At 45.5% G+C, this 16,695-nt stretch overlaps 1 protein-coding gene across 5 annotated transcripts in view; it reads left to right on the forward strand.

Moving 5' to 3' along the window:
• GRIN2B (glutamate ionotropic receptor NMDA type subunit 2B) overlaps positions 1-16,695 on the forward strand; it is a 227,733-nt gene that overhangs the window by 138,858 nt on the left and 72,180 nt on the right. For all 5 annotated transcript variants that reach the window (XM_066993879.1, XM_048053870.2, XM_066993897.1 and 2 more), the window contains one exon: positions 3,476-3,590. In XM_066993879.1, coding sequence (XP_066849980.1) covers positions 3,476-3,590 — 115 coding nt within the window. The remainder of the gene's footprint in view (positions 1-3,475; positions 3,591-16,695) is intronic.

Here is a 16,695-nt window from a genome sequence, read left to right on the forward strand (position 1 = left end):
TTTGTGCCCAAGGACATGTCCTGTCCTGCTTTGTTCCTGCCTGCTCATCTGTACCATGGGACTCGCAATGTCACTCTGCTTCCACAGTGTCATGTGCATCTTGCTCCCACGTGGCTGTGTGCTGGCGTTGTGGCCACTGCACCTCCGCTGGGCTGGGGAGGGGTCGGACCCTTCTGTGCTTGCAGTGAGCAGCTCCAGAAACACCTGTGCAAGCAAAAATCTTTGCTGAAAGGTGATTCCAGCAAATGAGATTAATTAAAATAATCTCTCTCTTTCTCTCTCCGTCTCGGAGTTGCATACACTCAGGAAATCACAAATTAAGCCCTCGCTGCGTTTTACAGGCACAGCTTCATCTTGCGTTACCTCACCCACGAGCACAGCCTGCTGCCTCCGTGCTGTGCCCCAGTGCAGTGTGGCTTAGTGCAGATGTGTCAGGGAGTCTCCTAGCCCCTCGGCTGCCTCTCCAGGGACTGGTGCACTTGTAGGCTGTAGGGAGGAAATAAATCCCCCCGGCCAGAGCAGGCAGTGATCATGCTGGCATACCAGTGATGAAGGGCAGACCCACCCAAGCAGGGCTGCCTTGCAGCATGCTGCCAGGGAGTCCTTCAAGCCCTGATGCTTTGGCTCCAGCCTGCCCCTGTCCCACTCCCAGACCTACCTTCCAGGCCCGTCCAGCATCCCTGCTAGAATAGCCAGTAGCCACCATGGGCGTGCAAGTTGCCTGTTCATGTGTGCCTCCATCTCACTGTGGGAAGCCCACATCCCCCAGCACCCACACACCGTGCCTTCTGCTGCCCAGCACCAACTTGGGCTCTCGGAGGGAGGGTGGATGGAGCCCAGTGCACCTGAGCAAGCCCAGCAACTCCTTGGGTGCCACTAGCCCCAAACCCTAGAATTTAGGACCCTGTGAGCTGCGGGAATGTTTGAAGGCTGCAGGGGGAGCTGCTTTTTCTGCTCTCCTCCTGCAAACTTTGGTAAACATGTTGCTAATGGGTTACAGAGAAAACCCTCTGAAGAGTTATTGTACCAAATCTGGAGGCTAATTTCAGTCATTAAGGTGCGAAGTGAGGGATTTTAGTGCCGCTTTAAGTGTAAATCTCAAGGCAGCTCCAAGGATCGGAGGCACTGATGATCCCTCCTTGATTATTATTAGTGGTTCTAATCTTTCCAGTGGAAAATGAACAGAAATGACACCCTCTTGTGTCATCTCTCTCACTGATTTATGTGAACTCTTGTCAGGCTGTGCAAGGGAGATTCCCACAGTGGCATCATTCTTGGGTAGGAAGGGAAAGAGGACCGAGAATTGTCTAATATTGCTGTTTGTTTAATTAGATATTGGCACTGCTTTCTAAATACTGACACATAAAGCTGCAATTCTCATCATGCTAATGGCATCCTCATCTCCTCGGAGCCTTGCTTTGTTGTTAACTCTGAGCGCCAGTGCAGAGAAGTCATGAAAGGGGTGTAGCTGTAATCTTGGTCCCCTGGAAGGTCTTTCTCACTGCCAAAGCCTTTTGTAGGTCTGGTAGGCTGCACATACCCATGGCGGTCTGTGTCTGGCATTCACTGTACCAGAGTAATGCAAACAGCTGGGAAGGGAGAGCCAGAAGAGCATGTGTGATCCTAACACTCGATGTTTTACACCATTACAGTTGCATGGCTAAGATTTTCCAGGTGGCTGATGATTTGGGGTTTGCTCAGTGTTTGGGTGCTGAATGGGTCTGGCTTTTGGGAAATGACAAATAGTCTGCCTGTGAAAATAGATAGGCCTGTTGCAGTGTTTCACCCCAGGCTCCCGTATGGCTGTTCCCTACATTGCACACATCCCCTGAAGGTCACAGCATATATGGGGAAATAGTGGGTGGGTTTCGTCGGGTAGTGGGCTTAGGACAGAAGAATTCAGGAAAAGGAAGAAGCTGAAAACATGACCCGCTTTTCTATTTGTTTGAAGAAGTTTGCCTGTTACCCGTGCTTTTGTTAAATTAGTAGGGACTTCTCTGTGTGCAGACGGGTGGAATGTGTGAACCCCTTGAAAGAACAGAAATTTGAGTGCCACCCCCTCCCACCCCCCCGTATTGGTTCACATTGAGTTCACAAGGGACAAACTGAAGCTGGGTATCAGGAAGTATTTCCTATTGTTGTGGTGTAATAGAGCAGAAGAGCTTCTCGTGTCTGCAATGGAAATGCTGCTTGTGTAATTTTAGGAGAACTGGGCGAAGCAGGGGCGGGCGATGTCCTGGGGCTAGCCCTGCAGGCAGCTCGCTCACCTCTGCCTCTCGCAGTGATGTGATGCCACTGGTGCTAGAGCAGGTGTACAAAGGCAAAATCTACTTCATGCAACAGGATTGTGAGTTGAAGTGAAATATATGAACAGGGGAAACTGTCAGAGTGCCACGGAGATGTCTTATAAGCCAATGAACTGTGAAATGTATATTTGCCTCCCCCTCTTCCCCACAGTGTCATTCTGGATGGTCTGACAGTTAAGAAAACAATAGACTTGATTCTCTTTTACAGCAACACCGCTTCAACATGCTCTCACAATGTAGAAAGGCCTTGAAATGAGTGTAGCTGTAATCTTGGTCCACTTAAAGGTCTTCCCCACTGCCAGAGCTGAGTGAAGAGGCCTGAGGATAAATGAGACTGAAGCCCGGACTGTTTAATAGTCCATTTGTACAGCTGACATGAGATGGCCCAAAGCGGGGTGCCTTGCACAGAAGCGACGGAGCCTTTCCAGACAAAGGGAATCGTTAATATTGGCTGCAGGGATCTGCAGGGCTGATCACCCTGTAGTTTGATCTTGCAGAGTACATGGCATGACTCTGTCCCTAGGGAAAAGGACGTTCACTGGGCTATCCCAGTACCCCCTGGCCCTATTCCTAAGCTGCTTGAGAGGATCACATTGGACCCCCTAAGGCATGCTGGCTCTAATAAGGACAGAGCACTCACAGGTGCTCATTCCTCTGCTCTCTGCAGCTTCCTTCATGTTTGAACAGGGGAGGCTGTATCCACTGCTTTACCTGTGGGCCATCACTGTCCTCAAATGCGATGTGAAATCCCCCTTGGACAGTGAGCAAAATGTAGGCTGTGGAGCATGTTGACACAGCTAATTGCTATGGATCCCTCTGCCCTTTGTGGAAAGGGGAAATCAAGGACTGTGGGCACATGTGTATGCACGTGACTTGTGCTTTCAGGAATTCAGTGAGCACCAACATCTTCTTTATCCTGGTCCTAAACGGGGGAAACTTAGGCCCTTTGAGGCCCTGCCTCAACTGATGGTCCCAGTTTCTGGAGTATTTGTCCTGTTTCTACCACCCACTTCCTCTTAGATTTTCCTCTGCTGTCCCCAGCTGGACAACAGTTGTTTGTAGTGTGCTTCTACTGTCCTGGCACAAACTGCAGAGGGGAAAGCAGGCTCTTGTGTTGGGTTCAGTTCCCAAGCATTAATGTTCTTCTTGCTCTTTTCTCTCTCCTACAGGTACCTGATCAATGTCACCTTTGAAGGCAGGAATCTGTCATTCAGTGAGGACGGATACCAGATGCATCCCAAGCTGGTGATCATCCTTCTGACCAAGGAGAGGAAGTGGGAGAGGGTAGGATATCTTTGATAATTCTCAAACTGTACCACACAGGAGGAAGATGGAGGAAGGCTCTGAGCAAATAATCCTCCTGCCTTCTGTACTCAGGAAGAGTTGGCAATCTCCTCCTTGCATCCTGGGCCACTGGTATCTCCAATACCCAGGCTGCTGTCATCTCCATGCAGGATGCCATTACATTCTTCCATTAGCATGCATAAAGAATTAATCAGCTTCCCTTCTGTCACCTCTGAACATAAGTTTCCCTGCCTTTCAGAGAAAAGACCTCCTTTGAGCTATGAGTTTCAATGGCAGAGACAGAAAATACTTCTCTGCACGGCTTGAAGGCAGTGAAGTTATGTATGCTAAATGGCTGTGACTGAGCTATAGCCACACTTAGTAATATGCAGCTGTTAACTGTGCTTGATATATCTGGCCACTGTCATTTGCAATGGGATGGTGCATTAGGTAGGATATGTACATGAGATCATGCCAAGTTGCTCAAAGATCTAAATTTGCATATATCTGAATAATTTGCATGTAACCCAAACCACCATTTTAGAAATGGTGTGGATTTCTGTGTTAGTGCAAAGCTTTGGTTCATTTCACCTCCCACATAAGTGTCAGTGGTCCAGGCTCAGAACAAGCATTCCCAAAGGGTTTGAATCAGCTAAGTGGAGGGGGTAGCTTGAGGTAGTTATGAGATATAAAAAACTGATGGAGGTGAGAAGTCAGAGCAAAACTAAGAAGAATTCAGCAACGCACTCAACAGATATGAAGCAGAGCTCAGCCTGGATGCGATAATGTATATGGCTTAGAAAAATGTCCCCTTGACCCACCAGGCAGAGAAACCCTTCTCTCCTTGGCTCCTTGTCTCCTCTATGGACTTGCAAGAAATCTGCATGGCTAAAGTCAGGAAGAATTCATGGAGAAATGAGAAAGAAATAGAAGGCTGTCAGGAGAAGTGCATTCAGAAGAGGGTTGGAGGAGCAAGTTTTGAAGGAAGCAGAAGAGCCATCACATTAGTACCTGGCAGCAGAGGTCTCAGTGGGACAGGAGCAAGGGGAAACATACAGCATAGCAGTAGCATGTGCAGACAACCTTTGGACATGTTTGGAGGCAGGCTGGCTGGATATTGCACGGACTGCTCCGGGATGCATCTCATGTCAAACTCTGCCCATTGCATAACTTCACTAAAGCCCACCAGGCAAAGTGGATTTGTTTCTAGCTAGCATCAGATTTGTTCTCACAGAGGAAAACTCCATTATCATAGCAGGAAATCAAGGCAGTTGCAGCATGAATCCAGCTAGGGACTGTTAGCAGTGCAGGCTGTGGGCAATCGGTTGCTGGAATGCATTGCAGGCCTCTGAGGAGGCACAGATAAACATAGTCTTGTTTTCGTCCTGCTTCTCACATGTACTACCCTGCTGCACCCTCAATGAGGGCTCAGGGTCTTTCATTAGCGGTAAGAGAACCTGTTCAGTCTGTGAGAGAATATCTGGGGTCTCTGAGCTGAGCCAGACAATTAGTGGAAGAGATGCTGGTGGGCTTGAGTGGTGGGGATTGGACCTAGGACCTGCCTGATCCCTGCTGTCTATGGGGACCACTTGGTGTGCATTAAGCCAGAACAGCTCTTCATTTTGTAGAAGCTGGACTGAAATGAGACCATAATGAGCTATGGTATTAGTTGTATGAAAAGCCCTTAGCACTTTCTAAACACAAATGTTTTACCTTGAAGTGGGGTCCCACTCAGTGGGAAGATCAGATTGTTATAATCAAACTCTGAGGTGTTCAAATGTTTTCTTCCTGGAAAACACAGAAGTCATCTCCATCATGCTCTGATCACAGAAAAATACATTTCATAGATGGAGCATCATAGCCTTGTTCTTAATTTTCTCCATTCATCTGAAATGCAAGCATTAAAATGTAAGGGTGAAACAGCCTTTTGTGGCAATGATCATAATTTTGTTCCATGTTTACAGAGTCAGACAAAGTGGAATGCTGGCCCTTAACAGCAGCTCCCAGGCAATGCCATGATACAAACCATAAATTATTCATATAGTATTGGCACACAATCCAAATAAGTTTGTAAGTTCATTGCTTTGCAGTGTAAAATCATCCAAAGTCTCACTATTTTTTGCTAAATTAGCAAGGTGTTTGGTCCTAGCACCTTCTAGGTAATACATAGGAGAAACTGCACAAAGAACAGGAGAGTTTCCCAAACACTAAGGCAGTAGGAGATGAAGGATGAAAGCAGCTGCATGGGAAACACTGATTCAGTCCACTTGTGTGCATTCACAATAGCTCAGTCTTTAATTACATCGCTGCACACTTTTATCCATTATCAGATGCCGTGCCTGGAAGGAACATCAAGAGGTCAGTTAGTTCCTCCCTCTGCCCAAGGGAAGGATCAACTAGACTGAAATTATTCCTGACAGATGTTTGCTTCACCTGTTCTGAGAGTCCTTCGATGCTCTGTGAAATCCTGAGGCAATCTCTTCCATGGCTTCTTTCTCCTTACTCTGGAAAGTTTTTCTAACGTCTACCCTAGATTTCCCTGAATGCGGTTTAAGCCTATTACTACTTGGCATCTCCCTTGTGGACACAGAGAATTGTTTATTCTCTTTCTCTTTTTATCTTCCGTATGTATGTTTGAAAGCTTCTATCATGTTGTCTCCCAGTCTCTGCTGTAGATTAAACAAGAATTTGTTCAGTCTCCTGGTAGGTCATGTTTTGTAGTCTTCTGATCATTTTTATTAGTCTCCTCTGGATTTAGTGACACAATTTGCTGCTCTGTACAGGGTGGTGCAGATGATTCTTGAAAGACGGCAAATAGATTGGGAGGTGTATGTCTCATGCTGTGTGTATATATATGAAAAGAAAGCTTTAAAACAGGTGTGAAGCCTTCCATTTTCTGAGCAGCAAAGATGCAGACAGTGAATGAATCTATTTCCATATTTCAGATCTGTGAAATTTGCCGAGATTTTGATTTTTCATCCCAATATGGAAAGAAAAATCTTGAAAAATGCACCAGTTATTTCAGAACAGGATTTCATTTTCCAGAAGAGCTACGGCTGTCCCCAGACCCTGATGCTGACAAATCTCCTGTGCCCTTCAGACAGACTGAAGCCTTGTAGAGCTGACAATCACAAAAGAACCATTTTCTGGAAAGGGGCAGTATCCCGAGGTCTTCTGCTATTTCAGCTATGAGTAACAATTCATCTCATGATAACAAATGTTTTGCGCTTCATTCACTTCTTAGTATGACTGTTCCTTAGGGGCAGAAGGCTACATGCCTTCTCTCACTAGCTTTTAATTAGCTGATTAGTAGAGCTCTGGTTTCATTGGCCAGATGTAGTCTAGGTGTGTTTTTGGGTGCTTGGATGCCTCTGTTGTATTGACTATAGAGGGACAGACATGCAAGTACTGGTGAAGGAGATCTACCCCATGGCCCTGCCTCACTACAGCAATGAGCTGAGGCCAGAGGTCTTGTAAGGTAAGCCAAAGGCTAGGCACTGCACTAACTTTTGTGTCTGTGGTGTTTGTGTAGGAATAATTTTCACCCAGGCTTTCTCTTTACTGATTGCCTTTTTCCTCTACTCTCCTATAATCCCACATATGATGAGGACTTATTTCGGGGTCTGTGATCCCTTTGTGAGAGCTGGCAGGTGCTTCTCTCCAGCTCTTGCTCACATCCACCTTCTTTGGTGAGGCAACGCACAGCAGTCATGTCCCATTAGCTCCTAGCTCCTCCTGTCTGCTGCCTCCCTTTCCTCCAGTGACCTTGGGGATGACACAGACCTCACGTTCTCTGAGGCTCTCTTTGAGATTCTTTCTCTGCTTTAATTTCTACCCATCAAACATTTTTTTGTTTCTTTTTCCCTTCTGAAGCATAGTCATTAACATAGGAGAATTGTGAGTTTTGCATCACTTCTGTCGCTCGGTTGTTCTCAGCTTCTCCGTTTTGCTGAGGCTTTTCTGCCTCTTCTCTCTGATGTGTCACTGGGGATTTGGAGCACCTCTCCACATGCTAATGACAGCAACCTCTTGTGCTGCCCAAAAGATCCCTTTGATTTGCAAGTTTCCCAGGGCATCTCTTCCCATGAATAACCCAGTAGCTCCTGCTCCTTGCTGGGGATGCAAAGCCCCAGGTGATGGGTTTGTCCAGGGTAGCACTACAAAACATCTTAGAGGGGACAGATGGGAAGCTTATGCCGAAAGCTTCATTCTCCCTGATGCATGTACTAATCCTCTGCCCATACCAACCCTCGCCCCTTCTGCAGATAAAATGTTTGCCCGCTGCTCCTGTAATTATCATTGTCTGACTTTTGAACTCCTGAAAATCAATTAGTAGCATCTGTTCCACTTCTTGTAGCCATCGGTGCAGCCATGATTAGAAGTTCACAGACTGGCTGCTCCTAGCCTGTTCCCCTACACCACTGCACACGTTAGTGCTCCCTGGGAATGGGGCCATTTGCTGTGACATTCTGTCGGCAGTCTCAGTGACCGCAACATTGCAACAGGGTGAAAAGTGGTCCCACTGCTTGCTGCCGCATGGGCTTTCCAGAGCTGTGTTCAGCCTGGGTCATAGTCCACATAAGGTGAGTTTCTAAATCAGTGAACTTGTGTGACTCTGTTCCCTGCTTACCACAGAGATGTGTTATGCACATCTGTGCTCAGGAAAGGTTCCCTCAGGATGTAGGAGGGAGCTACAGAAAGGAAGAAGGATTGAGGAAAGTAAAATGGAAAAATAAGATTTGTTTTATCTAAAAAAAAAGAGAGAGGGGAAGAAGATACATCTTTGGACATCTAAAAGGTTGTTGACAAAGGACTTCATGGCTGATTGCCTTTCATGTCCACAGTGAGTAGGGCGAAGAAGAAATCTTGCTAAATTTTCAAGCAGAAATAGTTCAGTTATAGATGTAGGGAGCTGTCTAATCATTATCATGGTGAGACATGGCAAGGCTCATTTGCTGGTGAGGCTCATTTGCTGGAGGACACACAGACCCTGCACTGTTGGGTATTTTTCTGTCTCTATCTTGTCCTGCCTCAGAGCAGAAGAATGCAGTAAATGATCTCATGTGGTTCTCTGGCAGCCTACATTTCTGTGATTAGGTGAGCAAGATGAACCTGAAGAGTGTCTCACAAGAGACCTCTTGTTTGATAGGAAGGAAAATCTAGGTCATGGATAGACTGATCAGCAAAAACTTCAATCCTGACCTGGTGAGGACGTCGTTTCTGCACCCTTTATCATGTACCTTTTATATGAGTGGGCAGCTGTTTGATGGCCACAAACAAAAGCCCTTATGAAGGCACATGTCACCTCCAGGAGTTTGCAGCTTTGGAGGTCCGATGAACACCACAGAGATGCTAAAAAGGCTGTAGCTTTTGATAGCTTTGCAGCCTTCAGAGCGGTAAGAAACTAGACACCACCTGCTTCTATGGGACCAGGAGACAGTAGTGACCGTGACTAATGTTGTTTGGGAGCATCTCTCTGTGAATCACAAGCTCAAAAGGAGAATTATTCTCTCTGTTAAGGAAAAAGATGTATAGGCCTAGTCTCAAGTCTTCCTGCACATTAAAAGAAGTATTCACAGTCATTTCCTTCAGCGTTCCAGTGGCAGAAATGACAGAGAAGGAGAGAAGAGGACTGAAAATCTGATTGGTAGTCTTGGCTTTTAGTAAGGATCTGTGTGGTACTGGCCACTTCATGAAGAACCAATATGAATCATGTATATGTCAAGTTGCCCAACAGAAGGAAGGATTTAGATTTGTTTAATTATTTCATGTGCTGAAGAAGGCTCTTTAAAAATAAGAGAGGAACAAGCATGTAGGGCTATGAGGTGAAATCTGTAGCTGTACAAATGTAAGCATCTTCTCTGAAGGCCCTCCTCTGCCTTTGGAAAGATGACTAGATCGTTTGAGACAGTTTCCTCTTCGTGTTGTCTGGTGTCCACCTGATCAAGCCTTTCTGATCATTTGTACATGCATGCACAGGTATGCTTGTTTCCCTGGGGTGGAAGTTTTTCCTTGGGCCAGGTTCTGCTCTGTGTGCAGAGCTCTGGCATCTTGATGTCCATGGACTTCACAGAGGAAACGTTTTTTATCCCACCAGCTCCTTTTATGGTGAGACAAGATTGGATTGTTTTTGCCAATCAGTCTTGTTTTGCTAATTTCCCTGTGTACATGGGGATTTATGACTCATTGTCCCTGAAGAGAAATGGCATAGGAGTTTGCTTAAACCTACTCAGATTTAGTGAGTGATTCTGTTCCCATAGAACCAGTTTTTAGAAGGATATAGCTTCACTTAGGGCAGATGGACCACTCTGGATTTAAGCACACATAGCTGAAATTAGAATGGGACTCTGTACATGCATTTTCCCCCTTATTTGTGGAGTGTTCTTTCTGGACATTTCTCTAAGAGATCATAATTTACTGAATCCCCTGCTTCTCATTAGACAGCAGGCTTGCATCAAAGAATACATATTTTATGGATGCCCCACTCCCAAGTGAGCGTCCCTTAGATACCTGATCTAGGTCACATGTGATGGCTTTGTTGATGACCCTGATTCAGTCAGACAACCAGATGGCTTTACTTGTGCACCTATGCTGCACCCACTGCCAGGATTTGGCCTGGCTTCTTGCAGTTGCCCAGGATGCAACTGTATGGATTTATGGCTAATTATGGCCATGTTAATCTTACACTGACTCTTAAGGAAAAGGGCAGCTGCAAGTGCGACACAAAGCTTTCCTTATCAGGTGATAAATGCAATGATCTTTCTGAAAAAGCTTCCAACTTAAATCTTGTGGACATTCTTATCAAATGGTATCTTTGCTGACTGATTGTATCAGAGTGTTAGATTAGATTACTGCGTCCTGCAGTAATGAGCTAGTCCGTCTCTTTGAGCAAAGAGGACACTCGCTGGATGCCCCCTCCTAACCATACAACAGTGTAAGCTATTTGCTCTCTTTGCCTCTTGCTGAAACAGTTCTTGACTTTGTTTGCTTGAATTTTGGAGTATATTTTTATGATTCATGAGCCTGCAGAAAAATATTCTGGCTCTTTTCCACCAGGCCCTACTCTTTGGCTACCAGAGGGAATTCTTACATTGAAACAATGACAGCTTCTTGGAGAGACCTCGTCCTTTAGTGCAAATCAGATATTGAAAAATATGGAGATCTTTATTAAACACAGCCAGTATTGGGATGCTGCCTATCATTTCCATGCTGGTAGAGCTGATCTGAGTGCTTGCAGCCGTCTGACCTTTACTGGGGTTGCCAGCCTGACTCCTTGGACAGGGCAACCCTAAGGACCATGGCTGGTGTACTGGTGCTGTAACACTGTCCAGCCGGAGGAGAAGGAAGGCTGATCTTGCCTTTGTTATTTGGGAGGACAGCTCTAGTCTGGGGCTTTCTTCCAGCTGACTTGCCCGTGCCACACAGCGAGGGGCTCACTGTTCCCCCTTGCTGCTTCTACGTGCAGTTACCTCTTGTGTGTTGTCGTCACTGTCCCCAGCACCCAGTTATGGACCTGGGACTCTGCTCTGCAGGGAGCTGCAGGAGAGCTAACCAGAAAGGGGCTCCTACCCCAAAGCGGTTACACTTTAATTAGAAGACAAAAGGCAGCAGATGGGTACAGATGGACCAACGGGGGAGTACAAGGGAACAATCAGACAACATTAGTCAGCATGGTAGGCAGCAGGCTTTACACACCAACTGCCTAACTCTTCTGAAGGGTTTGATAGGCAGAGGAGAATTATAACGGGCTTCGTGCAGGCTTACGGGGCCTCGTCGAGAGTGTGAAGGGCAGATGGGAAAAAGCAGTAAAGGTGCTTTTGCGTGCTTTAAACACGATGCTGAGAGGGTGCAACAACTCAAAAATACTCAGTGTTGCTGGAAAGTTTTTAATCTTCTTAACACGCAGTTATCATCCAACTTTACAGAGAACCAAAACCACCTAGGGTAGGGCTACACCTTGTGATTCAGTACCTCCTGTCTTTTCAGAGCTGGTGCCAGAACCACATTGCTGGTGGTCAGAACCACTCTTGCTTGCCACTGGCTTAGAGATTTCTGGGGCATGTCCCCTGCTGGTCTGTACCTGTGTCCACTTCATTGTGAGCGTTTCATTGATTGTGGGGATGTGTTACCCCAGGTTGCTGACAGTAAATACCCATATCTTAATTCAGGTGGTAGCTGAGCTCCTGTGGGAAGATAAGTTTTAAAGAATGAGTGTAGTAATTAAATACTTCTATCACAAGGCCTTATCAAGAATCCAGTCCATCATTCCTGATCAATCAATGACATCCTCAAAAAAAACGGAAAGGGAGGTGTGACTGGGTTAGAAATGAAAGAAAGAAACATAGCTGTTGTTTTGTATTTTCTGGTGGATGAAAAAGATTCAAATTTCTTTCTGAGTCAACACAAAATATTTTTGGACCTGAAAAATATTTTTTCTCAGGTCATCTAAATGTATCAAAACCATTTTGTAGCATAGACAGCTTTTGACAGAAAAATGTCACATAAAAATGAAAATTTCTAAAGCTTTCATTTTGTGCACAGCCATTTTTTAGCAAAGTATTTCATTGTGATATATCTAAGTGATATATACTGACATTTTAAGACTCTTCTCCCTTCCACTCTCTTCAGGCCAAAAGTCTTCCCAAATATGCAAAAGAAAGACAGTTGAGAAAAACACAAGAATTTTGGTGGCTTTAAGGTTTGAAATTCATGAAGACATCAGGGTAGAGAGGAAGCAAGCAACCAAACTGAGCTGGGAGAAAGCGCTAACATAGCTTCTGCTGAAGGAGCCTCGCAGGGGGTGGAAGTGTCCCCACTGCCTGAGGGAGTGTTTTCATCTGTTAGGTTGCATTTGCTTGAAGCTCTGTCTCATGTTGATGTCTCTGCTTGGCCTGCGATTCCTTTGCTTTTTCTATTTTTATATTTCCTGAATATTGTGATCTGGAGGCTCTGTTTTCTTTCCATTGGGCTTGAGAGAAAGGAGGTGATGCTATGCCCTCATTTGCATATTCATATGGCCCTACATTTTTCTTTCTTTTTCTTTTCTTTCTGTTTTTCTCTTTCTTTTTGTTTTTCTCTTTCTTTTTCTTCCTCCTCCTCTCTCCCCTTTCTTTTCCAAGGGCTTTGGCAGTTTGCTTTTCCTGGAGTAGAAGCCAGACCACGTTTACTTCTGAGAGCATTTGAAACAATTTTTTCTTAATATGAAACCGCTCAGACTTTTTATTCAGTAAGGAGTAGCTTGTTTGTGGTGTCTTTGGCTTGGTTTCAATCCTCTGGTGTTGGTTCTGGCCAGTGTTCCTGTGCTCGGTTCTCACATGCTTCTCGCTCGGGTTTGAATCCTCTTTGTGCTCACTGGCTTGGCTTGGCTTGGCTTAAAGCTGACCTGCATCTTGGCAGTATTTTTTACAAGACCAGGACAGTCTTTTCCCTCGTGGTTTTCTCTGCGCTGTTATGTATTAGCTTCTCCGCTGCTCTGCAAAGGTATCTCGGTGTTAAAACGGTGGTTATCACTGCAGCTACTGTGTGCTTGAGTTGCTCTCACTGCTCATGAACTCTGGCATGCGCTTGGTGCCATCGATTTGAGCGTACAATATGTTCAGCGTCGCTTGTTTTCCCTCTGCCTCAACTGTGTTTTCCCTGAGTATGTAATTTTTTCAGACTGCCTTCAGTAATGTTAGATGCCAGTGCTCACTCGTTCCTTGCTGTGGCATGGTGTCTGAGTTTTTGTCACTGTCCCTTGGCCTTTCTTCCTTGGGAAAGGGTCTGGCGTTTACAGACCTTGGTTTATTTCTAAGGTGTGCTGGGGGTTGTGCTGCCTTCTGCTGCGTCAGAAGTTTGCCAGGTTTATTTAATTTTCTTCTGCTGGGCTAGCTGCATTCTGCAACGTCTCCTACCATGCCAAGCCCGGAAGATTATTTTACAGCCTTTCTTGCTCCCGTTTAAGCTTTCGACTTGGTCTGCATTTTGTGTGACAGTTTCTAGTGCTTGTTTTCCTTAGGTTTATTTCCTCAGTTCCTGTACCAATAATGACTTACATTTCTATTGTTCCTTCCTTCGAGAAGGATCTTAAGCACTTTACAAAATTAACATACAAGCAACATTTCACTCTGAGTAACGTTCAGGCACTCATGTGGTGGAATGGGGTTAGGCTGTTTAATGATGCAAAGCAGCACCGTGAAGCAGTCTAGAATAAGAAAGAGGAGTCTCAAACAGAAGGAGGTGAGGGGTTTTTAAATGGACTCTGGCCAATTTTATCCCCAAAGTCTGTTTTGGGAAAAAGTGACGTGGATCGAGACCAGGAAAGATAAAGCCTTTGTCCTTCTCTTTCCAGATGATACTGCCTAAACCTCAGAAATATGGTGGGAGGAACAAATGATTTTGTGAAGAAACATAGTTTGGGATCAATGAAAATATTCATTAATTTTGGTCAGATCTGAAGGATTTGTTTTGGAAGTTTTACTGCTGTAAATGAAAACTGACATTTCGGTGTTTTCGTGTAGGCTCACAGAAGTCTTTAGATGCTGTTCAGAGAGGCGACGTGGAGGAGGAGATGGCAGCATCTCCCTCAGATCCCAGTTAGCCAGACGGTGAGGACAGGCTCCTAGGCAGTGGGAAAATGGTGTTCAGATCCATTCTGCCTGATTCAAAACCAAGGTTGAAACTGAGGTCTCCACCACCTCTCAGGACAGAGGTCTAACCCTTGGGACTGGGACTTTTTTTTTTTTAAAAAATGCTATTCCCTTCCTAGTGAGTGGTGGAAGCCTTTTCAGATTATTTTTTTCATCCGAATTTATGCCACTTTTATTAATAATGTCTGATTACAATACTTTTTTTTGTGTGTGTGCTGAATGGAAGAGTTTGATTAGTGGAAAATTAAAAAAAGCAAACAAACTTGGCTTTATGCTGAAGCAATACCTTATTTTTATTTTTTTTCCTGTGTTGTTCAAACCTTACTTTAAAAAATATGTTTTTGCGTAACTAATTGCCTAATCAGAGTGCTGTCGTGGTCAGTATTGGAGCATGCAGGGCCAGTACTTGCAAGGGTGGGGAAACTTGCTACCCACTGTGTAACAGGACACATGCTGCAGCAGGCAGCGCTAATAGGTGCTGCAGATCCTTTCATTCTCCTGGTAAGTCCACCTTAGTATTACTTAATCCTATGTATTTTCTAAAGAAATAGCTTTTGCTGGCAAATCAACTTATATTGGGTGCAGCAGTGGGCAGTGTGACTGAAGTTTACCAGTCTGAGCAGCATCACACGAGAGTTTCACTGTCCAAGCTGGGACACTCAGGAATTTCAATAGAAAGAGTCCTTTCTTCTGCAGTTATCTTTCTTTTCACTAAGGCTGGAGTTCTTTGTATCACCGCATTTAATTGTGCTTGCTTTCTAAAGACTATTGGTATTATAGCAGCATCACATTTCTGCAGTTTTTCTGCCTCTGAGAGGCTACCTGTGGACAGCTGTTTCCCATGAGCTTGTCCTGTGCATAGATCAGCCTGCATCTGCAGGTTTCTCCAGCTCCATACCTTATATCCTTTCCTACAGCAGGTTGGTATTTAAGGTCCTGGCTTTCGGGATGACTGAGGAACAAACCCATACCAGGCCGTGTCTGTATTTGAACTGTTGCTCTCGTTCGTCCTCTGTCTCCTGTGTTTGGTCCCAGAATAAATCCTGTGTGTGTATATATTTTCCTGCTCATTGCCCAGACACCTTGCTCCAACCTGGGACTAATGGAGACACTGTCTTACAAATAAAGATTAAAAGAGTACAGTCTGGTGAAATCCACACCGAGGACTCTCTCCATTAAGAAGTCCCCTGTCTCAGATAAACACTCTGAAGTATTCCCAGGGTTTCCTGTGTAATGTTACTTGAACTTTAGTTAAAACCTGCTTTCTCTTGGTAGCCTGTGTTTTACTGGACCCTCAGCTGGTTGCTGAGGACAGATTTTCCTGAGGCTATGTTTTTGCCAGACAGGGAGTATGATAATTTTCTGCAAGTGTTTGAAGGGTGTAGTCAATAAGAAAAGGATGGACTTCTTTAGGACAATTCAAGTGAGTGCAATTAAAGAGTAATGGGGAGTCATGAGGTAAAGCAAAAGTGCATTCAGGCAGAATATCAGGTATGGGTGGGTTCTTTTAGGAGATGCAAACCAGTTGTCTGGGGAGCACGGTGGGAGCCTGGTTGCTGTGGCTATCAAATATGGGACGAGACAGACCAAATGGGAGGGAGGCATAGTGGTACTGATTGGAGAGGCATCCACTGCATTTTTTATTTTCACTGTTCCAGGCCGCTCTGTGTGCGGCTCCGGAGGCCCAGCAGCACAGCACCCCCAGGGAAATCCTCCCTCTCCCAGACACGCTCTTCCCACAGGCACCCCCTCTGCCCTCCTGCGAGTGGAAGCATGGAGGACATTTCCTTTACCCTCTGCATGAAGCTAAGGAGCCCAGGTTGTGCTGTGACGCAGGGAGAGGGCTGAGAAGCCCTCCAGCGCCCTGACAAGCATGGCAGAGCTCTGCACCACCCATCCTGCGCTTGCGCGGGTGGAATTTTCCAGGAGCGTCCCCCTCTGCTGCCACCACCCCTCTGCAAACTTCCAGAAACGCAACTCATGAAAATGCATTCTTAGCACACAGCTGACATGGTCAACATCTGGTTTACAAAGAGAGTGCTGCGAGAGATTTGAAATTGCTGCACTGTGGAAAAAAAATGGTTTGGGGTAATTATAGACACCTAACAATACAATTTAATTTCTTCTGCCGTATCTTTCATATATAATGGATCTGGTAGTGCTTCAAAGTGCTAAAAAATTCAGATAGAGGGCAGTGAGAGGGGTAGATAAGGGAGAGAAAAAGCCCCCCACAGTTTCAGTTAGGATCTGAAATGAAAGCAAACTTGCGTGGAGGAATAGATGCTTTGCAGTCCTGCTTCAGAAAGCAAGTCTTACTGCGCGTGGTACCTTTGCCTTTATTGTGCATTGGCTGTGGGTAGAGGAGGAGGGTGAGGAAGATGATGAGAGAAGCTGAGAAAGACAGGACCTCCAAGCACAAACTCACAGGACAGGGGAGCTTAGCAGAAAGCCTCACTGGCAGCTGGGGCACTGTTTGG

This window comes from Anser cygnoides, chromosome 1 (genome assembly GCF_040182565.1).
Source record: "Anser cygnoides isolate HZ-2024a breed goose chromosome 1, Taihu_goose_T2T_genome, whole genome shotgun sequence".
Lineage (NCBI taxonomy): Eukaryota > Metazoa > Chordata > Aves > Anseriformes > Anatidae > Anser > Anser cygnoides.